Source organism: Tiliqua scincoides, chromosome 2, assembly GCF_035046505.1.
Source record: "Tiliqua scincoides isolate rTilSci1 chromosome 2, rTilSci1.hap2, whole genome shotgun sequence".
NCBI lineage: Eukaryota > Metazoa > Chordata > Lepidosauria > Squamata > Scincidae > Tiliqua > Tiliqua scincoides.
This window is the reverse complement of record NC_089822.1, coordinates 206,186,700-206,212,452: the sequence shown is the minus strand read 5'-3', so window position 1 is coordinate 206,212,452 and position 25,753 is coordinate 206,186,700. Positions and strand designations below refer to the sequence as shown.

Below are 25,753 nucleotides of genomic sequence, written 5' to 3'. Positions count from 1 at the left end.
AGGAATGCTCTAAATCCTTGGTCAGGGGTTCATAGTCAAACTAGTGAATCTATCCCTGAAACTACTAACCCCCTCCCCCCGATATTCAGACCATATCCCACTGGCCAGCTAGGATATGGAGCCACATGTTGAGACATAAAAAAGATAACTCAGTATGAAACTGCTCAATTATTTATAACTTGCACACACTTTGGTTCTTTCCTTCGGCAAACTCATCTTCTGTTTCTCCAGACATTCCTCCTGGGTGAGTAATTTTTTCTGATCAAAAACTATGGATAAACAAGTCTGAACATGGATCTGAACTAAAGGCAAAGGTCTAAGTTTAATTCAAAGTCACTGCAGTCGAAATACATATAAATTTTCTCTCCCCCTCTCCTTTGGGATAACACTTCTTACAAGTAATGAGCTGAATAGATACTGTATTTCATAACTGAACATACAAGCTTACGCAGAGCTGCCTCCATTTTGCCACCTCATTTGGTTGCACTGAGTACTCCAAGAGATGCACACTAGCATCCTCGGCTGCACAGCAAGGAAACCAAGGTCAGATTCACCTCTTGGACCACACACAGCTTTACATTTGCCAACCTGAATTGCTTTGGTTGCTGGAATCACTGGGCTTGCCCTGGGCTTCTTTTTCTGGTAGCAGCCAGATTAAGAGATCAAGGTAAACAGAAACAAACTTTTTTTAGCTTTCCTCAACTAAACAGGAATCAAAAATAAGCTGTGCATGTCAAGAAAGGGACAGCTATAGCTGCAAGATTTAATAATACAAAGTTCAAACTGCCTGCCAAATTTTACCATCAAAGTTTATTCATTTTTGCAATGTTTACACTAGCATAGTGTGTGGGATTCATCTGAAACTGATTGGCTGGAGAATCAGAATGGACAAAAGAGATACCTTTTCACACTGTGCATAATTAGTTTGTGGAATTCATTGCCACAAAACGTGCTCAAGATCAAAAACTTGGATGGTTTTAAAAGGGATTCCTGGGGCCCAGGTCTGTCAAAGGCTACTAGACATGATGGCTATGCACAAGCTCCAGGTTCTACGGCACTGTACCAGTTGCAGGGGAGCAATGGCAAGAGAGAGGAAGTATGCCTTTCTCTCCTGGTTATGGGCTTCCCAGAGGAAGCTAGTTGGCCACTATGGGGAACAGAAAGTTCAGCTAGATGGGCTTTGTCCTGATCCAGCAAAGCATTTCTTATGTTCACCGAAGATGTTCTGCCTAGCCATGTTTGGACTGTGACTGAATAGCAGTGCCAACTTCAAACTGATTCTTGCTGATGCAAAGCCCTTGCCAGGAAAAAAGCACTGCAAAAAAACCCAAAAAAACAAAAAACACACACAACTCTGATTGATGCAGGGAATATATCTTCCGTGTTATAACCGCAACAGACACATAACTTATAGTTTATGACTTTCTTCATTTAGCATCCATTCTTGAGAGGGTGTTTGTATTATACAAATGAAGTCTCCATCTGTGAGATGAGTTAACACTTGATGCATTCACCATAAACGAACTGACTGTCTGAGACCACACTTTTGTAGATTAATGGTTCAAATTCCTGTTGCAGCACTGAGTTCTGAAAAAAAGATTCATTATTTTGCTATGTGATGTTAAAGACAACAATTCTCGGAGGATGGAACAGCTCATTAACTTCTGTTGTCTTCTCTCCCATGTTTCCGGATATGCAGGAACCTTGGCCTGTACAGGAAGAAGGCAAGTCACAACAGTAAATACCACTGAAGAGGTTACAAAGCTGCAGTTCCTTTCATAAAGTTGCTTTACCAAGCAATGCAATGTCCCACTTTTGTGGGACAGAAGTGTGGTGGATGCATTGGTTCGTTAGGAGAAAAAGTATGGAAATTGCCTTTATTAGGACCAATCAAAAAGAACTACTTTGGACTTTGGATTTTTCTTCTATAATGGACCAACACTGACACTACAAATTTGTGATTTTGAAAACACCCCAATCTTACTTTTTACAAAAATCTTCGTGGGTAGTAGACACAGAGAGGGACAAGTCAGGGCGACTGCACAGCCAGTTCTTTACCATCTCTGGGTGCCTGGGGTCAACTTCCAGAAACACACTCCTGAAAGCAGACAAAACGGTTAGCTCGAGCAAAACTTTCTTAAGAGGAGGGCACTTCACATGAGCAAACTGGCATGTTCAGTGGGATCCGTGGAACTGTGCAGAGTTAAAGCACATACTGAAGTAATGTGTATGATTGCTCAAACATGTTAAGCTTCCAGCACAACCACATATGTGGCTTGCTTTCAGCAGCTTTGTGGCTGCATGTTAAGTATGGATAAACTCAGGCAAACACTGAGGCAAACACTGTCCAATTCAACAGTTGCCTCACTTTCCACAGATTACTTTGGTTGTGCGAATTGGGCCTCTAAAACTATCATGAATTGGTTCATAAATCCAATAGAAAATTATGATACTGATGGAAGACCTTTGGAACCAAATTCCAGTTTTTACTTGGGAAGGCAAATACTTGGTACAGGCGCCTCCTGTATCTGTGGAGGTTCCGTTCCAGCGCCCCTGTGGATATGGAAACTGTGGATACGGGGAACCCTATGAAAATAGCAGCCCCTTTGCCCAATACCTTTGTTTTTGTGTAGTATTGCTAGAAGTGCGGCTGTTTCTTACTTTACCAAAGCAACATTCTTGCTAAACTGAAGAGCAACTTGTAGGCAGTCAGTCTACATGCCTCAGGCAGGAGACTAACTGAATGTTAACAGGAAGCACTTCCTGTTAATGTTCAGTTAATCTCCCTCTAGCATGCAGGTTGGGTGCCTGCACATCACGTTCTTCATGGCATGCCCCCCTGATCCGAGGACAACTGAATCAGTGGATACCGGATCCCCGGATATAGGTGGGAAACACCTGTATTTCATTATATAAATTCTAATGGTAGAGCATACTTGAATTTGCCTAATTCAAGATGGATCTAAAATAAACTGAAATTTGAATTTTAAAAAGTACTTAAACAAGAGAGAGGTCTTGAGTAATGATTTTTCTTAGGAGTGACTTACACAGTACTGCTTACTGCTAGTAATCATTACGACAGCCAATCAATGTGGTCATGGAAGCAACATGTTGATAAATCTAAATGCCAACAGCCTGAAAGCCAATTTCCCTCTCTTCCTTACTTCTCCATTCTTCTCTATCCTGAACCAGTCTCTCCGATTCTCTTGTTCCCTCTCCACTCCTCTCTTCCTTGGACCAAGCCAAGTTGCGCATGGATACAATCTGAGCATGCACACTGGTCCTCTTTCTCTACACTTCATCTAACCCTTACTCCTTTCCTTAGATATCCTTGGTCACTGATTCATCTGGCTGACAAAGCCTGAGCAGCTGAACTCAGTACCTCAGGTATCAACTTCTCTCAGCAGACTGGGAAAGCAATCTTGGCCAGGGGCCCCCATGCTTTCTGAGTGCAGCCTACTGACTACGCAATCTGTTCTTCCCTCTTCCCACCTGTTCAGCATTTTTTCTATCCCTTTAGCTGCCATAGGTGAAAACCCCCGTGAGCCAACCTCCAGGTTCTCTTAACAAATCTAGTATATTTCTTGGAGCATACACAATGCGTCCACCTTGAATAACAGAAGCCTTTCTCTGCTCGTGAATAAAAATAGCTCCTTCTTAAACTGCCTTCCTGGAGTGACTGACAGCCCAGTCAAACGTGCTATAAAGCACGTTTGTGAGGGTTAGTGCCAGTGAGCCGTGGAGCTGGCCCAGCACAAACCCACACTGGGCCAGCACCAGTGGGAGACTGGCAGTTTGCTGCCCAGACTGCCGGGTGGCGGTTAGTGGGGGAAAGTGGGGAGAAGATTTTCTGGGGCAGGGGTACAGTAGGGGGAGGGAGTGAGGCGGGACTGGCAGAACTCAGCTCCACTGGATCCTGAGCCCCGTGTCAGGCCTCGCAACCTGACAAAAGACTTCTTGATTCTGTGATGGGTCAAGAGCCACCGCAGAATCAAATAGCCCCATTGTGGGACGACTTCCCTTACCCTTTCCTTTTTATTTTATGACAGTTTGCTTTTCATAATACGTTTATTTGGATTCCCCCTTCTATCATTCTGGAGCCCCCCATTTCCAAAGCTCAATCTTTCCTTGTTTTCAGCTTTAATGGGTAGCTGTCTCTGCCCTCTTGCTTGTGGTGAGTAGGAGAGACAACAGGAAAAGTGGCTTTTGCTTGATCTTCTGCTCTGTGAATCTGCTTGGGGTCTGGTGGAAAGCAGAAAGGGAGAAGGAAGCCCCCATTCAGGATTGCCAATGAGGCCCCTCTAGTCAGTGCTTTGGTCTTCTTCCCACTGAAAGGAGAAGTGGGGAGATGCCGTGGGTGCCATTGTTTATATTACCCTAGGTATGCCTACAGAAAAGTCTCATTGTGTTCTATGGAACTTAGCTTCCAGAAAAGCGTGTGTAGGATTGCAGATCAAGTCACGGCTAAGTTGACTCACAATTTTTCTTGCAATCTATTGCTTCTCCACTTGCATTGGCCTCCTGACTGCAAGTGCCTGCATTAAATACATAGCTTTCTTCCACTGAGCGATTCTGTCTTCTTTTTCCCTGCTCAGTTCCCATCAAAGAAATATTATCTTCCAAAACAAAGGGGGGATGAGTGTGTGTGAACTGGATCAGCACCCTGTGGCTTGGGCTGCCCTGTCTCTTCTTTCCTCAAGGAGCCCCTCAGGACAGAGGAGAAACAAGCTAGGTGCAAGCCCAGTACAGTGTGCTGCTGTCACTGACTTCAATGAGGGTTACGCTGTGTGTATGTGTGTGCCTCAGCACGAAGGGGTTACTGCTTCTTAACTGTTCCAAAGGGAATGATGGAAGCTTCTTCTCCCCATCCTAGACATTCTTCTTCTCCCCATCCTAGACATTCCAACTGAGAGCATGGCAGAGGCAAGGCACTTTTTCTCCCCAGTCAGCAAAAGGGTCTTTCTGACACAATCCTGTGCAGGCCCACTTAGCAGTAAGTGTTCAAATTGTGCATCGGCACAGCTCAGAAAGAAGGGGATTACCGCTGTCCTGATCTAATTCTCTTCTCACTCACCTTTTCGTTGTTCCAAAGTGAACACTGATGGAGGCTTCCGCCTCCTCTGCCCCAGGTTCCAACAAGATTCACAGAGCAACAGAGAGGCACAGTATTGTTTTTCCCAGGCGGGGAAAAGGGCTTTCTGACACTATCCTATGTGTGCCTACTCAGAAGTAAATCCCATTATGTTCAATGGGGGCCACTCCCAGGCACTGTTCCAATTAGGCTTTGCAGCCTTCAGCTGAGGTCTGTGCCGCTCAGTGTTCCCAGAAAGCTGTGATGACATACGATGTGCTCACCAATCATATGAAAATACCACTGAGGAACTAGAAAGGGCTCAGGTCTGTGCTCAGCAGCATGGACCAATATATATGCTATATTTCTTTTAAGGAGTCTGTGCTTCTGAGCAAACCCCCGGGGGAATGCTCCCGCACTTTTAGAGCGGCAAGTGCTGATGGGGTACATACAGATACAGGATGTCTGCCAAAGGATGACTGGCAGCATAGGAGGAGGGACCAGTATGGCTTTTGCTATAAAGAAATCCCTAGATTGCACTGAATCCCTGGATTGCACTGAATGTATGGTCATCATTGTGACTCATGGATGTGTTTTCCCATAGCATAACCGCACATCTGAGATGGGCCTAATTCATGTGAACAACTAAAAATGGGAGGGGAAACAACTGGTATTAGGAAATAGAATAAGCAAAAAGGAAATTGCCTCACATTTTAGAACTTGCAATCTACTGAAGACAGTATTGTTTCTTCCCAATTCAAAACACTTAAAAGAAACAATGCAGGCAACACTCATCTTTAACTGACAGACTTTGCATCTGAATTATGACACTGAATTATGACAGTCTATTTCTGAATTTCATTTCCTAAATCTATTCCACAGCACATAATCCACATTAAACGTACAGGATGTGTGCAGATTAAACACAATGTGCGCAAATTAAACGCATTAAAATTAAAATATCCATTGAATTACAAAAATACTATATATGGAAACAAATTAACATTATACTATGTGTGCTGAAACTCAGGTATAAAAATCTCCTCTTCCCCCAACATAATAAAACACTTCTAAAAAATGCTCAGACTTGTGAAAAGTCTCTAGGGGAAAGTAATTCTTTGATTCAAGGGGCACTGCCTCTCTATGTGTCTTCTTAGCTCTGACAATATCATTGGAGCATCAAGTACTGGAGGCATCATTCCAAGTAGATTTTAGAGGTCATAATGGGATATAATGAAACGATGAGTTTGGGTGGGGAAATATACCCAAAATTTGAAACAAACAAATCATATTTATATGAATGAGCACCATGAATGCTCTATATTGTGCCACTGTGCCTATATATATATATATATATATATATATATATATATATATATATATATATATATATATATATATATATATATATATATATATATATATATATATATATAGGCACAGAATGATCTATATTCTCACTGTGCCAAACGATTTGTAGTCTCTCGATATTTTAAACACTTCCACTTCAAGCCATCTTTATTCCTATGGGCAAAGCACACCATCTGTGTAAACAACAAAGCCGTACAGCCATAGGACTATGACATCAATGAAGCAATGGGGTTGCAAGGAAAAAGCTCACACCCAAAAATATTTTGGGATTTCAACTGAAGTAAGGAAGTGTAAGGAAGTACTGAATAAAAGTAGCAGCACAAAACAACATTCAAATAATAGCTTTTTTGTAGCCATCTGGTCCTTAGGGCCAGAAAACTAAAGCTGAACAAAAAGAAGGGCTCTTGTTGGATCAGGCCAAGGGTTCATCTAGATTGGCATTCTGTCTCTTAATGGGGCCAAGCAGACTTGGGAAGGTAACAAGCAAAGCATAATTTTACACATAACTAACCATCATAATTCCCTATCATTTTCCAAATCAGTAGTTTCAGACTAGGCATAAGGCAGTATAAGAGTTTACACTTCTACTAAAGCTGCATCTATCCTGGAGTACACCAAGAGGGCACTTTTGGTCAAGAGCAGTGACGTCAATAGGATTTTAGTCACCCGGTGGGGGAGGCCTGCGTGTCACCTCATGTAGTGGGCGGGGCAATGCCCCAGGTGGGTGTGGTGATGTACCATTGCCCTGCCCCCACCGGTTTTATGGCTGTACCTTTTGTTAGAACACAGATATTTCAATGTGGTTTGTTTCATTGCATTCTGCATGAAATTACGCATTGATTGATATATAGCATGATGGTCTTATTCCTCCAAACTCTGATTTTAGTGATTCTGAAAACTTTTAGAGTCTCTCTCTCTCACACACACACACACCCCCGTGTCAACTTACTAACACCTTATTGCAGCAGTTCTCAAACTTTTAGCACTGAGACCCACTTTTTAGAATGACAATCTGTCCAGGACCCATTGGAAGTGATGTCACGGCCAGAAGTGACATCATCAAGAAATTAAAATAAATAATTATAAATAATTAAATTAAAATAAAATAATTACATGAGGGGGCGCCAGTCCTGTTCCACCAAGTGAATCTACTCTGAAGTAAGCCCCATAGTGGTCAATGGGGCTAACTCTCAGGAAAGTGTGGATAGGATTGCAGCCTGTGAGCCCAATCTTATGCATGTCTACTCTGAAGTAAGTCCCACAGTGGTCAATGGAGCTTACTCTGTAGTCTGCCTGCAATAACACTCCCCCCCCCCAAAAAAAAGAATCAGTGAGATTTCCAGCCCTCCCCAGTGCCCAGTTTAAAGTTCTTCTATTTCAGGCATATCAAGATAAAGACCCACCTGGCTTTGCAAGTGCAAAATAGAAAACTTTCCCCTTACCAGCCCAAGTCTCTTTTTTTCCCCTTTTTAGTGGGGGGGGGGGGGGGGAGGCTGGCCCCCTTCTGGAGCATTTGTTGCTCTCCAGCTCCATCAGATTGGGACCATTCTGATGTCCTCACATTCCCCTTTGCCTGGCCTGACCACCAGCCAAGTTTCCGGTTTTTTGGCCATACCTTTTGAAGGAAATGAGTTGTTTCAATTCTGTTTTTCACATTGCATTCCGCTGGACATTCCACATCCAACGGTGTATGGAATGACAGGCTATCTCCTAAAGCCGTGATTTTAGCACGTCACCCCCCCCCCCGGGAGCGTCACCCCCCCGGTTCATCACCCGGTGCGGCCCGCATCCCCCGCACCCCCCCCACAACACCACGGCCCCTCACGGAGGCCCTCCCAAGGGACTTTGTCAAGGGACTTTGTCTACAAGTTAGGATTGCGCCTTAAGTTAAATAAAAAAGCCCCCATAACTATATCCACAGATCTAGAGTAGCCTGTGCCTTGAGATAACAAAAGTGATAGCTCATTGTTAGACCAAGAGAAAATATTTAAAGCTTTGCAAGTGCAAAATAGAGAACTTCCCCTTACCACCAGATCAAGCCACTTGTTTGTCCTTTTTAGTGGGGGGGGGGGGGGGAGGCTGCCTTCTGGAGCATTTGTTATGCTCCAGCTCCATGGATTGGGACCATTCCAGTGTCCTCACATTCCCCTTTGCCTGGCCTGACGACCAGCCAAGGCACATCTGCCTCCTCGTGAGTAAACATGATGTGAGGCTGCTTCACTTTCCATAGAGCTCCACAGACTCACAGCTGGGAGGGGGGGACCTCCTTCTCCGTGTTTTTGGGGGCTGCATTCATTGCATCAGGACCATTCCGACATCCTTGGAGCCTCTCAGCCTGCCTCTCAGCCTGCCTTGACTAAGGCAAGTTCGCCTACTTGTGAGTAAACATGACCACGTGGCTTTGTTTTGGGCTCAGACTCGCAGCTGGGAGAGGGGAGCTTCTCGGGTGTTTTTTTGGGGGTTGCATTCATTGGATCGGGACCATTCTGGTGTCATTGGATTCCTCTCAGCCTGCCCTTTCCGATGGACTAGGCAGGTATGCCTACTTGTGAGTAAACACGCGCTACGGCTCACTTTCACGATGCCAGTGGTCAAGACCTTAAGAACTTATCAACTATCACCAGAATAAAATTATCTTCTATATTATCATACTAAGAATCTCAAAATGCAAGTTTGAGCTTGCACTGATAGTCATCTGAATGACTGTGTACCTTAATGACTGCATAATCTTACACCCATCCCTAAGAATCTCAACTGGATAACTGCCTGTGGCAGTTTTGCAGGCTACAAAATAAACTGACAGAGAAACAGCCAAACCCTCGCAGTAAGTGCTTCTCAGAATTCCAGAGCTTTCCCACACAAAACACTTCCTTTGAATCAACCACATATGGGTGTGGATCTCATTTGTGACTTTAAATGCTTTTCCCCTCAATGCCTCCTCCACCTCTGAGGGGGAAAACACAAAATCAAAAACCTTCAGAGAAGAGTTGTTATATGTCTAGGCCAGTGGTATTCAAACTGGGGCGTTGCGATGCCCCACCCTGTGGGTCCTGGCCTCTGCCCCCTTAAGGGGTGGGGGCAGCCAGGAGACAGGGGGAAGGCAGCAGCGCGATCCGCAGGATTGCACTGCTCAGGGGGGCTGCAGGGGCTTGGGTGCACTTGCCCAAGCCTCCTGCAGCCTCCCAGGGGTGTGGGGAGCCCTGCGCAACCTTCGGCAGAGGCTCCCCAGGTCAGGAAAAAGGAGAGTGGGGCGATCTGCTCTGCCTCCGCAAAAGCGGGAGCGGAGCGCGATCGCCCCACTCTCCCTTTCCCTGACCTGGGGTGCCCTGCAGGCGCTCGCACAGGGCTCCCCGCACACAGGGACAGCTGCTGCAGGGACTGGACGGTGCATCCTAGTCCCTGCAGCTCCCTGAGCGACGCTATCCTGGGGATTGCATCACTGCCTTCCCCCTGCTCCTGCCGCCTCCCCCCTGCCCCCGCAAAGACTTACTGCGGGTTTCAAACTCCCGGAGAGTTTGAAAACCGCAGGTCTAGGCTATAAACAAAAGCACTATTATAAACCCTGAAGCCTGAGGTTACAGGTTTCCAGTTCCCATTTTACAGAAGAGATTTTTGAAGTTGCTTTTTCTAAAACACCAGTGCTTCTTTTGGGCTGTTAAATCATCAGCACTTTTTGAAAACCCACAAATAACTAGCACTATATTTGTTACCAGTTTTCATTCTCATGCTCCAGAAAAAACATTACCAACTAGTTTTATTTTCCCCCCGGAGAATCAGCTGGAAAATGTTCAATCATCTTCCATGCTTGATTCTTGAAACTTAAAAAGACGTGTGCTAGAAGCTTTAACACTTTCATTTTTCTTTTTGATTTAAGCATTCCTGTAGTCTGCTTGGTAAGAAATACTCTGAATCAGGGAGGCCAACCTTTCAGCCTATCAAGCTGATAAATGGGACTGAAATTCTCCTTGCCATTATCTCTCACTGCTGCCGTCATTATGTTCACTGCTGCTCACACGCACACCTTGATCAGAGAAGGTGCACTGCCTTGAGTTCTGCGAGCATCCGCTGCAAGGAAAGTGAAGCTGATTTTGACCAGGCCAATGCCACTCTCAGATTTTCCTTCCAGTGCTGGAATGAAGAGCAACTATTACCACAGAGGCTTCTGGAACAACATTTCTATTCCAGTGCCAGGAAGGCCAAGCAATGGCTGAGCTCAGAAGTGGCAAATGACTCTCAGGCACATTACATAATGTAGCCCATCGGAGAGTCAAGTGCCACCTCTGAGCCAGATTGCTCAACAGGTTTCCCTGCAGTCAAGGGAAAATTGCTGGGAGACCTATAGAGGGGTACTTTAGTTAGCTTCAGTCTCAAGGCATCTTTTCCTTCAGTACTGAAAAGGCTGACAAGCTGGCTTGGAACTGGCACCTTCCACACCACTCTTGATACAAGCACCCAAGCACCCTTGCATCAGCAGTGGAAGCTCTGAGCGAGAAGGTACTGGGAAACTTGCTTGGAGTGTTGGATGTGGCCCAACAGTCTCTGCTCTAAACCCCACATATTCATGGGCCAAACATGTGTCAAAGTACCTAACTGGTGGTACTAATCCAGCTTGAACTGTCAGTGGCAACAGAGCAGTAGAATTCAAACACCTCACCTGTCCACTACACTAGTGCTTCTCAAACAATTTGATGTGGTGGACTGTAAATTCCCCCCCCCACAAGGTGCCAGGGACTGGTGCCATATCTGTGCTGCATTATTACTGTTGTTTCTTTCTTTCCTGACAATTTGCTGGGGACCAGTATATGATGGCTTGCTGACCACCACTGGTTCACAGACCACCACTTTGAAAAACACTGCTCTACACCAATCAGGCTACACCAGTGGTTCTCAAACTCTCAGGGACTTTGAGGACAGCAGTAAGTCATTGCAGGGGAGTGGGGAAAGCAGTGGGGGGGTGGGGGGAAGGCACCTATGCGATCCCCAGGATTGTGTCGCTAAGGGGGGCGCAGGGACTGGCATGCACTTACCAGTCCTGGCTGCAGCCTCCCTGGGGTGCGGGGAACCCTGCATGACCCTTTGCAGGGCTCCCTAAGCTTCAGAAAGTGAAAGCAGAGCGATTGCAATTGCAAACCAGAGGCGGAGTGTATCGCTTCACTTTCACTTTCTGAAGCTTGGGGAGCCCTGCAAAGGGTCACACAGGGCTCCCTGCACCCCTGGGAGGCTGCAGAAGGGACTGGTAAGTGCATGCCAGTCCCCTGTAGTGATGCAATCCTGAGGATCATGTTGCTGCCTTCCCCCGGCCCTTAAGGGGGCAGAATCCAGGGCCCACAGGCTGGGGGTCATGACGCCCCAGTTTGAGAAGCCCTGGGTTAGACATATAATCTGTCACCTGCTATCTGCTATATTGTATTCTATCATGGGAAAAGGAAGGACGACATGTCTTCTCTCGGTCTGGGTTACTGGAATATGGAAGTTCAAGCTTTCGCAATATAGGAATTTCTCTGTTCACTCTAACTTTAAAGGAAAGACACCAATGTGTTCGGATCCTGCCTACATGTAGGATTTACTGCCAAGTGTGAGGACTACCCAATGGGATCCCCACTCCTTTTGTCATCAGGTCACTCCCTTAGAGTGAGCCACAAGGTAGGAACAACTTTAAACAGTTTAGTTATCAGCAGAACTGAGTATGTTCACAGAAATTATGAACTATTTAGCACTGGTGTGCAAAATGCTTCACATGATTATGCTGTTCCTTACAACTACTGTACTTTGTACGATACATAAGTATTATTCTTCCCATATTGCAGCTATTGAGACAGATGGCTAAGACACAGAGGCTTGCCCAAAGCAGACTAGGTTTGAACCAGAGACATGTGATTCACCGCGCAGTGTCTTAGCCATTATGACACACCAGCTCTATATTCTTACTGTTTGTAAGAATGGTCATTCCTGTCCAGTGTGAGGAATACCAGAAGTAAGAAAGAGACCAAAATAAGAGGGCAAGGATAGAATTTCTTCTCTCATTTGTGTGTTCCTTCTCCATCTCAGGCTGGGTGGGATAGAAAAGGAAGAGAACTGAGGAAGAAAGAAGTTGCTCTCATTTGCATACAGCCTGATTTCTCTCCATCTAAGGGCACAATCCTACCCTGCACTGGAACAGGCAAGCCAAGGAGCTTGCGCTGAATCCAGCACAGGATAGGGGCCCAAGGTGGCTCAGCCAGAGGCAAGGGGAAACTTTTCCCCTTACCTCCGGGCAAGGTGTCTTTGCCCCAATGGGTCTCCTCGGACTTGCGCCACCTCCTCAGGATTGCACCCTAAGGCCTGTAAGGCCAGATGGCATATCTCAGAAGGCATCATACCCAGTTCTTGAGCCCTTCAATACACTGATAGTACGAAAAGAGGTCAGTACCAGAACTCACCCACAGTTTTTGAGGATGTAAGAAGCCAGATGCAGAATTTCTTTGATCACACTCATGCCATCATTTCCTCCATCCAGTGCCCCAAGATCCTCATAGCTAGAGACCAAAGATAAGGTCAAAAAACAAAAAGCATCACTTAACTTTATAGTCCAGCAAGAATGCAATATGGAGAACAAAGAGCAATTATATAATTTTCACTAGGAAACAGTGTGTCTTGGGGTGGTGGTGATTATTGCTCTTTCTCTCACTGTAACATACTGCCTGATTTACAGTGAACAGATTCACTACATGAGTTTAGTTGTGGCTGTGACCAAGTTTCACTATCATCTCATTTTGACAAGTAACAGTACTAGTTTACATTGAATACTATGAACAAAAATGAGATATGACCAAGTCAGAACCATGAGTTTCAACACAGATCTGCTCCAGACAAAGAAAATGGGGGAAAGGAGGGTATTTTAACAGCAAAAGGGATGCGGGGTAATGAGTTCAGAACATTTCTCTTCTCCATCTTACCTCCTTAAAGCCCCTTTTCCCTAATTGCTTTTCTCCAAGTTGCGCAAACTTCCAAAACCATAACTTGATGGGAGTCAGAAAAGCACCAGGGGGTGAGGGAGGGACTGAGGGCAGATGAGCTACTGATGGGATTTGCTACTTGATTCTTTGTCCTATGTTTAGGAGAACCTGAAATCTTTGACAATATAAGAAGCAACTCATATGGACAAACTGAACTAGCAGTTTTGACATATTGTTTCAGTTTAGTAATGGTGATTATAGCTCTCTGAATAAATGCCTGCAAATGCCTTCAGCTGATTCAACTATTCTCCAGAGACTGAAATGCAGTTTTGGCAGTGCCAGGTACCAGTGCAGATAGCCAGTTAAAGAGCAAACGAGACATTTTGACGTCTATGAGAAAGATCTCTTGGATTTTTTTTTTAAAAGGTAAGAGCAGCTGTGGAGCTGATTGATCCGGATCAGGACTGTTACATTGTGTGTGTGTGTGTGTGTGTGTGTGTGTGTGTGTGTGTGTGTGTGTGTGTGTGTGGGGTGTTAATCCTTTCTTCATGCACTATTTTCCTGATGAAAATTGCCCCCCATGAGCTGCTCTAGTTGCCCCAAAAAGCAAAACACATAGTTACCCATAAAGTACCTGTATCCTCCTCCCCTCCCCTTATGGGGCACACACGGGGGGGGGGGGAGTGATTTTCATCAGGAACATAGCATGAGAGGACCTCCCCTGTGCCACTTTCCTGATTCAAAACAGAACCCTTGTGGCTGCTATTAACAATTTAAAAATCATGGGAGATCTTATTTTTGGGCCTCTCGTGGATTATCACGTATGTACCTTAGTATCCCAGCAGCAGTTTTCATTAAAAAGAGAGAAAAACAAAATGAAGTGAGCTCAGTGGGAAGAGGTGCCCGAGTACCTGAGGATTTCTGCTGCCAAGTGAGTCATGTCTTCATGGAAAACATAAGGCGGATTACTGATTATAGTGTCTACCAAACCCCAAGGCAGTAGGCATTTCCAAGAACCTACATTAAACAAAGGACCAAAACAAATGTATAGGCATAATAAGCTCAAAGATTTCTATCAACTTAAATGCATTTATCCATCAGTTGACATATACCTCCCCATCTTGCCAGAATAACTTGCAAATATACATGCCCTCTCCCCCCCCCCAAATAATCAAGCACATAAAAAGTCCCATCCAAACATATAAATGGCAGACTGCAAAATAAGTTTTAATGGAACTTGAAACTATAGCATCTGGCTACATTCAGAAATGGAAATAATCCCTATAAAGTAAGATATGGTAATTTTAGAATAAGTAATAGTTTGAGAGCTATACTGGAGCTACCAATGACTGTAAACATAAGTCTTATTATAAAAGTCTTATTATAAAAGGCTGCAGATAATAAAGTGTTTCCCAGCAGTAAAGCCCACAAATCCCAACAGACTATGGTTTTCATAAGCAAATCTGTGGCTGCAGCTCAAGCAGCTTTGTTTTCAAAACCAGGCAGAATGACAGCATTGAAAATACTGCACTGCCCTACAGCACCATACAAGGCTTCAGCTTGAGTGCTTTGTGCAAGAATGCACTCAGCGCTTGCATCATGAAACCGTATCCTTGAAACCATATCCACTGGCTTCCTCAGTTATGGACATCCCACTGATGGGCAGCTGTGTGATGCACAGCTGTGTCGGCGCTTTTGTGCAGGCACAATATGTCCTTTGTGGTGCTCTCATGCAGGCATGATAGCGCTAGGTCAGAAAGAGATGGCTGTTTTGAGAGACGTGTATTCCAACTTCCGGAGAGACCTCCAGAACAGAACTAGTATGTACATCGGGGGCTTAGTAGTGTATACCAGTGAGCTTCTCAGATGCAACTTCCTCACTTTTTTGATGCTGTATGAATGCCTGCTGTAACATTATAGTAAATGTTACTCTTTCTGATGCTGAGTTTGTTAATTACAGGTTATGCCTCGTTATCCACTGGGGGTTACATTCCGCCATTCCAGCCTCCATTGTCCAGAGGTGGATCCAGTGTTTGTGTTTGGGGTGGGGGGTGCGTGGAGGCCATGAGCACTACCAACTCCAGAGCCCAGATTAACCAACCAACCAGGCAGGTTGACCTGGGCTCTGGGTTGAACTTTATGACCTCCATGGTCAAGGCTAGCTGGGTCGATAGACTTGGGCTCCTGCCTGGACTTGGAGTCCAGGTCTACCGGCTGGGTAGACCTGAGCTCCCATTCCAGCCAGTCTTGCTGGCGCACTGTCAAGTGGGCGCTCCCCTCATGCCCAATTTTGCTCCCCAGCCCACTGGCACCCTTCCCTGCTGCAGACAGTTGGGGGGAGTAAACATCCATGCCCCCCCAGATCTACAACTGCTGTCACCCCAGAATGCATTGGTATAGATACTATACCACATTCAGCCACTAGATAGGGTGAATAATGGAATCTAGTGGAATGAAATTATAATTATTTAACAGCACAAAGGTGGGAAATTGGATTTTAGTGCTTTTTTCCTCGTTACAAGGCATTTAAAGGTGGATCTCAGTATCGGTGAGTCAAATCAGTGGATATCGAGGTCCCACCTGTATGTGTTTTGGGACACTGCATGATGGACGACTGGAGGTTCAGAAGCTATTATCAGAAATTGTATGCTGTAGGTGGCTGCATGGTGACCTGGCATGCAGGTGGCATTCTTCCGGCTCTCTTGCACTTACATGCAAGACATATTTCATCTCTCCCTCTTCGCAGTATTTTAAAAGGGCAAATACAAAAGGGACTTACTAGAAGAGACATCATGCTGAAATACTTTTAGTCTCTCCTGCAGATGTAACCTATGGATATCAAGTCACATAAAACATCATTAAAACCCATCACAGCAAACTTGCAGGTGCAAAAGCACCACTGTAATCAGCAGCAATGTTATCTAATCTTCACACTGTGAAGTAATCATGTGGTTCTCTTTTAGCACAAACTTATGCATCACCTACCATTTCTACAGAACTTCTAATTAAGTGACAAATTTTGCATTCCTTATTGCTGTAGTTCTCTCAGGGCGCAATCTGAACCATTAGTTAGGCTAGGAGGGTGCCGTAAAGCACATTTGTGCCTCCTCAGGAGCAAGCCGTGCCAGCGCACAGAGGTGCACTGGCACACAGAGGCTGCATCCAGCTTGCACGGTGAGTCTTGCATTAGCCGAGCCAGTATTCTGTCCACTGGACTCTATTTGCTTCACTATTAGCTCATTATAACTGCAGATTCCTGTAGCAGATTCATTTGCCTCTTTTTTCTTTTGCACCAAGTTCATAAATGCCCCATTTTAAATAAACATATAAGGATTTTGGATTCTCTCTTGGATAGGGTAAGATGCACCTTGCAGAGGTAACTGACTCCCAGAACTGTTGGTGAATTTGTGCCTTAGGACAGGCAGGAATTAAATTTTTAAAAGAGAATAAAAGACAGAAATTTTGATGCAGGAGTGGGAAGGCCTGTCTGACTTATAGAAAAGCTTCAGAATGTCAGACATCTTGAGGGGAAGAAGAAGCAGCAAGGTAGATTGGGTTGAAACAAACTGAGCCATCAAGAAGTACAGAAAGGGAAGATGAAAGGATATATGGTATACAGATAAAAAAGAGAAGCCATCAGGAGGAACAGGGGAGTGCTTACAGCATTTCAAGCGCATTTTTTCAGTTGATGCAGAAAGCAACAGGGAGCAAAGTGCAGAGAAATATCTACCGCCACCAGCTCCCCAACACCTCAGAGCACATTGCTCCCATCTGCCCACAAGTCACAAAGTTGAATCTGAACAGAGGTTATCTGAAACTAGCACTATGAGTGTGGTTTGTGTATTGGCAGCAGTGATGTGGTAAATGCCATAGCATGTAATATCATGGCAGGGTACAGTGGTATAGTGGATACAGCCTTTGACTTGGACCAAGAGATCTGACTTCAAGCCCCAGCTGAGTCACAAGCCTCACAGTGCAACTGTGGACCAGTTGCTACCTGTCAGCCTAACTTACTTCACAGGATTGTTGTGAGACTAACCTGGGATATCCCACACGTAAGCCACCCTGAGTTCTTTGGACAATGGACAGATACTGCACATAGGACTGTGATTAAGTCAAATTTTTGCAGCTGTACAGTATTCTGGCGTGGCTGCAGAGTAGTTATTATATGAGTGGAAGAGCAGAGAAGAGCTGTTTAGCAAGTTCTTACACGACCACAAAAATAACAAGCAGTCAGAGGTGATATTTAGGACCTAAGACTCATGACCAAGCCCCATGTTTCACTACGAGGGATCATAAGCACAAGGCATATCTTCATTAGAAATGGAGAAGAAAAAAAAAACACACCCTCCATCTGCAACCACATGCCTTTGGGAGTTACAGGTGTGGTAGTCATTAGCCAAAAATGGGTCTTACCCAAGGGGAACACTAACGTTAAAACATATAGTTTTAAAAGGGAGGGTGAGTCCACAATTGGAGATGGGAAGATAACAAGGCTTAACATGCTGTTCTCCTGAAAAATAGCTCAAGGTTGTAACGAGAAACAAAAAGGTGAAGCTGACTGCAAAAGCTCCATACTTGCTTCCCACCAGCAGCTCCTTCACATATTCTGCTGTGTTAGCAAGGAGGGAGACAGTTTACCCAATTAATACCCAAAAATTAGAGAATTCAGGTGGATTCCTTGCACTGTGCATCACCATAAGGGCCAAATTTGAGCAAAAGACAGAGTCTGCTTTGCCACAATTGCATTTCTTCACGTAGGGCTCCCTGACATGATCAAGATTTGGAGACAGCTTTCAGGCTCCCAGTGTCGACAGCCTAAAACAAGATTGCCTGCGTACACAAACAAGGATGTTTGTTTTTGCTATAGCCTTCTGCTGCCCATCTCAAGTCATTCCTTCTTTCCGCTTCTCTCTTGGTTGAAATAAGAGTAAGTACAGAGCAAGGGTTGGCAACTCTCTTTTACACTTTTCAATGTCTAATTTACCAATTCAAAACAGACACTGAGATTACCCAATCCCAGGATTATGGCAACACGACTGTAATTATTTAGGCCTCATGGAACCAAATATTACCAGTGACCTGAAGCTGTTTTCCTATTCCCCATTTACAGATGGGATATTCTACCCATAAGATGAAGAATTACTCAGCATTTGGCATAAGAGAGCAAAATTTGATAATGAACATACTATCAAGTTGAAGCTTTCCTCAATAATGAAAAAGAGGGAACCCCTGTATCTATTCAACCAAGAGAGATGAGGAAAGTAGCTCAATAGAAATACAGGGAGACCTGTATCTACAGATTGGGTTCGTGCGCCCAACCATGCACTCCCTATGGAAGCAGGGGGAGCTCTGCTAGGGAAAGCCACTGAGCTCCTATAAGGTCACTGAGGGCTTTCCCTGGCCTCCTAATGCCTTATAAGACATTAAAATGTCACTTCTGTTTGTTTTTTTCTGAAAAAAACGGAAGTTGCATTTTTTTTTACCTCTAAAAGTCATTCTGAGCCTGGCAGAGGCTGGGTATCCATGGTTTCACTTAAGAACATAAGAACAGCCCCACTGGATCAGGCCATAGGCCCATCTAGTCCAGCTTCCTGTATCTCACAGCGGCCCACCAAATGCCCCAGGGAGCACACCAGATAACAAGAGACCTCATCCTGGTGCCCTCCCTTGCATCTGACATAACTGACTTAACTGTGAGGGCTTCCAGAATGGCACCCCCGTAGATACTGGGGTACTCCTGTACCTTGAAATCAATTCCCATTTATCATTTTTAATCCAATCAAGCTGTTTGCCTGTACTGACAACATGAGAATTATGAGCTACTTATGTGATCGTTGGTTATTAGTGATATTTTCCACTATTTTGGCCCAGTGTGTTTTCTCTACTAGTTTCATGTATCTCCAGCTACACTAAGTGCTTTGGTAGGTAAGCTGACTATTTGTTGAAGACTAGCTGAGCTTCTTATTTGTCTTGTGGTTTAGCTCAAGAGCCCCCCCAAATGGGTAATTCAGTTCTTGTTTCAACTAAGAAACAAACAAACAGCTCAGATGCACTTTTACCTTTCAGCATTCTCCCTGGTGAGATGTACAGCCGATTCTAATTTATCTATGGCAATGACCCGGCTCTGAGAAAGAAAGGAAACAAGTACAACACAAGCAAACATGTAAACATTTCTCAAGCTGGTGGAAGAAGAAGTGCAAATGGAAAATGAAGTTCTTGCTGAAAAAAATCAACTGAGATAAGCAATGCCAATGTGATGTTTAAATGGATGGGGGGGGGGGAATCCTGCTGATTCTCCTGGACCTTTTATTGGTGTTTGATAACCATCATCTATGGCAGGGGTCTCCAAACTTTCATATGAGAGCTACATTGCATATTTTACACATTTTTGCTGGTTGAAAAAAATCCGTTTTATATAAGGCAGAGAGGAGCGATGCACAGCATACTATCTTTGTCCAATCCATTGCAGAAATTCAGATTGTAGTGATTTGTTTATGTATGTGCACAAATGACACCATTTCCTCACCTTGGTCATTTTACAGCATTGTTGAAAAGTCTACATGCAGAAACCGAATTTGTTTTATGTAGGGATGAGATTAACACTGAATAATTATGGTTTGAGGGTCTTACAGCATACGGCCCAAGTGACTGAAAATGAGGTTCAGCCAGCTAAGAGCCCAATCCTGTGGTCCATGCTGCGCCTCTGCGGCGCAAATGTGAGCCAGTGTGCGGTGGGCGCCTGCGTTCTGCGGCTCGGCGGTCTCTGTGACCACTGGGCTGCAGAACAGGAAATGGGGGCGTGGTCGGGGGCATGGGGGAGGCGTTCCGGGGAGGGGGGAGGCGTGGTCGAGGGTGTGGGGGGCATTCTCAGAGACAGGGGAGAGGCCGGTCCATGGAACTGAGCTCCGCAGGATCCAGGGCGCTCGGGCAGGGCTGCTCGCCCTACATGAGCGCCTTCACTTTAGCGGCGACCAAACAGTCGCCACTAAAGTGAGTAGTCCCATTGTGGGACTGCTTTCCTTACTCGGGGGAAGGGGATGAACGTCCCCTTCTCCTGAGGAGACTCCCGCGGTAGCGCGGGAGGCACTGGATCCGGCCAGAGCCCTCCGTGGAGCCACCAGGTCCCATAGCTCTGGGCAGCTCAGGATTGGGCCGCCCCACCACTATGACCATATGGAAATGAGTGTAGCGGATAGAATTGAACATGTTAACTTTCAGAACATGTGGTTGGGAAAAAATGTTGGGCAGATAAAATCTTGTGGCGTGTTGGATGTGGTCCCCAGGCCATAGTTTGGAGCCCCAGATCTATGGTATTATTCTGGGACTGCTGTAAGGAAAGGAGATGAGGGCCACTGTTTACAGGTGGTTCCATTCCCTCCCTGACAGCAGGTCCCAGGAGGTACTTTGGAACTTTTGCTCGGTTTCCTGACCTTTGGTCTATGGGGTGCCACAAGGAGAAATATGCTGTTCCCAGGCTTTCTAACTTCTGCGTGAAGCCACTGAAGTAATCTGGGGGTTTGGGTTGTCGTGTCACTAGTATGCAGGCAGGAGGTCTGGTCTGGAGGGTTGAGCCTCCATTTGCCTGAAGATAACATCCAAAGGTTGCCAGATTGAGGACACCGGCACCGTGCGACCTTGAAGCAGCTGACAAGCTGAGCCAAGTTATTTCCATCTGCTCTGAGCATGGGAGGATGGAGGCCAGAATGTGCGACCAGATCAAGAAAGAAACATCTGAATGTTGTGGTTTCTTGAAAGACAGAAACCTTCTTTCAAATTGTAAAAATCCCTACGGGGATTTAAATTTGCCTGCCTATGTAAATCGCCTTGAATAAAGACTAAGGAGAAATCTGAGGACCAAGAAAGGCGGTATAGAAATACCTGTATTATAATAATAATAATAATAATAATAATAATAATAATAATAATAATAATAATAATAATAATAATAATAATAATAACAACAACAACAACAACAACAACAACAATATGCTGACAACAAGACTGGATATTTGTAAATAAGTTGAAGTGCATGTTGGCATCCTTCAGTCTCGGAAGACCATGGTGTCACGCTCTGAATGGTGGCTCTGGAACAGAGTGTCCTCTCCAGTGCGTGAAGCCTGGGTAAAGTAGGTATGGAGGATAGGCTATTACCCATGCAGCAAATCCTCCCTCTCCACGTCGCTGAAATGGTCCAATGGAAAGGCAGAAGCCAATACGGTTGGTTCCAGCGGCGTCGCAGGAGTTGCCAGAACGTGACTATGTTCAGCCATGAACTGCCTCAGGGACTCCGGCTCCGGATTTTGCCTCGAGGTTGACTCCTGAAGCCTTTTCCATAACTGGATGTAGCCACAAGGCAGTGGAGGTTTGGGATCAGAGTTTTCCTTCTCTCAGATGAGCTGCCTTCCCAGGCTGACGAGTCCCATCTACCCGGTGGCTGTTTAGTCGCCTCTTACGACAAGTACAGCCAAACTGAGGGCCTATTCTTATCTCCAGCCCCCAGGGGGCATAAGTTGAAGTACACAAATCAAAGTTGGTGAAAGGTACTCCTTGGCACCACCGCTACTTGGTTTTCCATCAGAATGACTGGGTCTAAGGAGCACTCTCAAATGGCAAATGTGCTCTTACTAGGGGAATGTAACCCCATTCAAAACAAGGGTGTGAATCCATTTCTGAGTCAGTCTAAATTAGACAAGATGGAAGTGCTGTTGGTTGAGGATTTGACTGACTCAGAAATATTTGCAAAGAAGAGAGGCGAGTGACAGAGAGGGGGATTTGAACAGGGTTCACTGCTATCTGCTGCTTCAGGTATCAACAGCAACAGCAGGAACCAGTGGCGTTGCTAGGGGGGTGCAGGGAGTGCGGACTGCACCAGGTGATGCATATGGGGGGGTGACAACACTAGTGACCAAAACAGCGGTTTATAGGAATAATACTATCATGCTATACACAATTTGATTAGTAATTTACAGCAAAATGCATTGAAAAATTGGAGTGAAATATCTCCATTCTAACAAAAATGATGGCCAAAAAACCGGAAAACAAAAATGCAACTGTCTTATGTAACTAAAAAAGTACATTTCCTTAATTCAAAATGGACCAATGAGACTGATTGTTTGAAGAGCCAATGAGACGTTATTATGACACAGCATGGAACCAATAAGGAGTTAGTAAGGTGACACCACTAGTGACCAAAATTGCTAAAATGGCGGTTTGTAGGAATGATACAATCATGTTATATAATATCATTCAATGCATAATTTACAGCAGAATGCAATGAAAAAACTGGAGTGAAATATCTGTGCTCTATCAAAAGATATAGCCAAAGATATAGCCAAAAAACCAGTGGGGGCAGGGCAATAGTGCATCACCATGCCCACCACCCGGGTCATTGCTCCTGCCAGTGTATGGGAGGATGTCCATCATGGGGGTGATACACTGGCCTCCTGCACAGGTGAAGCAAACCCTAGTGATGTGACTGGCAGGAACCTATCCCCTGTGGATATCACCTGTAAGATCAAATGTGAACGTGGTATTTGACCATGCTTACTAAAGTCTTAGCCAACAAACACTTGGAAACAGTAGCCCTTCTTTCTTCTGTTTCTTTCTCATTTACATTCTTTTATTTATTTTTCTTAATGAAGGGGATGAAGTATCTTGGTGTTTTCGTATGTATAATAATTTAACTCACATGGGGCAGTTTTCTCAGCAGACTCAGAGCGATTGCCCCTGAGCCGCAGCCAACCTCTAAGATCACAGGGCCACAAGTCTCTGGGGATAGCCAGGGCATCTTCCAGCACGCGGAGGGTAATCTCTTGCTAAATTCTTCATTCACAACAAGGGAGACTAGTTCCTAGAAGGCAAAACAAGATCTGTGATTTCTCAGTTCCTCTTCTGAAGGCAAAATATGTTATGACACCTTTGAGATTAGCTGGTTTGAGGAATTCAACTTTGTAGGCCCTGGCCCAGTATACCAGAGGAGACATGGTGGGGATCCAATGGAACATGAAAGGCAAGGTTTTTGTATTTCCTGTTCAGTTCTCAACATAAGCCTTTCTGATGCCACTCTTATATAATTACATATTTGGCTATTTCTTATGTAAAAAAAAAAAAGAATGAAAAAGTTGCTCAGATATAGAACAGTAAAAAGAGCAAAGCCAAACATACAAGTCCAGTGCAGTGAAAGAAATCCAGTTATGAAGCTATCTAATTTCAGTATTTATTCATGTACCTCAAAAACATCATACATTTTGAGAGGATGTCTTTTAAGTTCTTATTTGCCTATCAAGCTAGGTAGCTGTGATGCTTTCAGTACCCAAGAGATCATTTCAGGGACAGGGCATTGGTTCAGTACACTTTCCTGTCTTCCTTCCTATTTCCCCTGCTCCATCTTAAGCTTTTCTGTTCTCTTTCTTCTACATACCAGTGTTCTGGTCTCTGAAATGAACTGCTTTTAGATAGTAGTCTAAGTATAATTGTGCCCCTTTTACCTTCTAGCCTTTATGTCATTGCTCCTGGCTGCAACAAAAGAAAATGATGCAATATATACCAGAACAAAGCTGTTGGAAAAGCTGATGATGCTTTTTCAAGGTAGATAGAAGAGAGGTTTTATTCTGAAATGCTTTCACTGAATCACCAGTTCTAGGAAACAGGAACTGAAATCCAAAGCTGCTTTTGCAACATTTTTTTCAGTTATTTAGATCAGTGATCTCCAAACATTTTGGCCAGAGGGCCGCATGAAATACCTGGTGCAGTGCTGAGGGTTGGAAAAAAATTTAAATATAAAATTTTAATAAATAAATTAGAGATGGAACTTAGGTGAATGAATAAATGAATGAGTGGGCTCATTCACTCAGCCTCTCCAGCCCTCAGAACACCCTCCAGATGTAATCAGAACACAGCTCTGGTCATATTCAGTCCTGTTCAGGAGACTGAACAGAGTGTTCAGTCCTCTTTCAGGAGACAAGAGGCTGGCTGCGGGTTGGATAAAGGTTCACTGTGGGCCGCATCTGGCCCCCAGGGCAGGGTTTGGAGACCCCTGATTTAGATTGACAAGGTGTCTGGTGTGTGGGATGTACTCATGGTGACTAGTAAATACTGGAAGTCAAGCAGTTCTTTGCATTGCAATATCCCTGTGGGTTGAACATTTTTCTACCAAGCTGATGATCTGTCGATCCAGTGCTGTGGGGATACATATGAAACTAAGGGCACAATCCTAACCCACTTTTCAGCACTGACATAAGGGCAATGCAACTCCAAGGTAAGGGAATAAACATTCCTTTACTTTGAGGAGGCCTCCATGAGTGCCACCCAACTGCAGATTGCAGCACATGCCCCATTGCCATGTGCCAGTTCTTGAAAGTTGGTTAGGATTTGGGCCTAGGTTGTATGTATCTTCAGCCTTTAGTGTAATTATGGCAGAGAGGGTTCACCCTCTCCAGTTGCACAGTTAAAGCTCCTTCCAGACCAGAGTTCTTGATGCATTTAATTTCATTTTGTGTTTATCTTTAACTGTTCTAGGAGATGCATTTGTGCATTTCCTGGGCATGCAGACTTTGTCTTCCTGGAATGGCCAGCATATTTTCTTCATCAATGCTGAATTTGTGCAATTGCAACTGTGCATCCTCAATAAATCTGATATAGTCTGCTTGAAAGAAGGGCCTTGAAAGGGAATTGTGAAGTAACCAATTTGTAAGACCATGATGATGTTGGGTTTAGTGAGGCTTAACAAAAATTAACAAGGAATAGAACAGCATAGTTGTAATGGCTTGAAACAAAAATGAGAAGTGATTAGTTCCTCATGTTATATTCTGTTCCAGGTTTTATAAAGAATTAACGACCAGTCTCAACCCACCTTTTTTGGGAAATACCCAAAAAACTGAGGTGATTTTTGCAGTACATAATGCATATACTCAATGGAAAAAAATACTGTTAGAAATACTTTCCTTTTGGATTCCTTTATTCTTTTTGCTAGCATAGACTAATGATGCTATTCAGCAGAGAATTAGCTTCATATCTAGTTTGCAATTGCCAGAATACTCTATGTGAAATTATGGATGCTTATGGCATCACCATCATCATCTACTACAGAATGGCAAAAAAAGGTGTGGGTTTTTCGCTTTGATGGCCAAACTGACGAGCAACATTAGAGAAATAATATCCTATCAGTTATAATGGCAAGACATTTCTGTATTCTGGCATATTTTAGTGCTTCAGCACACTTCAGTCTGCTTATGTATCTTTTTTTTTATTGCTCACATTTGGTGGAGAGAAAAAAAGAGTAAATCACAGGCAGGGCCCGGGGGAAAGTGTTGCAGTGCACATTGCACACTCCTGTTTGGCCCAAGCTTCCGCTTTATTTGCACAGGCCCAGGTA

At 44.5% G+C, this 25,753-nt stretch overlaps 1 protein-coding gene across 2 annotated transcripts in view; it reads right to left on the bottom strand.

Annotated features, from left to right (window-relative positions):
- Window positions 1–298: 298 nt before the first annotated feature.
- HEMK1 (HemK methyltransferase family member 1) overlaps window positions 299–25,753 on the bottom strand; it is a 48,609-nt gene continuing 23,154 nt past the window's right edge. For both annotated transcript variants that reach the window (XM_066615118.1, XM_066615117.1), the window contains exons 5-11: window positions 23,069–23,230; window positions 19,440–19,504; window positions 16,157–16,206; window positions 14,289–14,394; window positions 12,862–12,957; window positions 1,985–2,098; window positions 299–1,709 (exon numbers count right to left, since the gene is read on the bottom strand). In XM_066615118.1, the coding sequence (XP_066471215.1) occupies window positions 1,658–1,709; window positions 1,985–2,098; window positions 12,862–12,957; window positions 14,289–14,394; window positions 16,157–16,206; window positions 19,440–19,504; window positions 23,069–23,230 (645 nt within the window). In that variant the 3' untranslated portion in view covers window positions 299–1,657. The remainder of the gene's footprint in view (window positions 1,710–1,984; window positions 2,099–12,861; window positions 12,958–14,288; window positions 14,395–16,156; window positions 16,207–19,439; window positions 19,505–23,068; window positions 23,231–25,753) is intronic.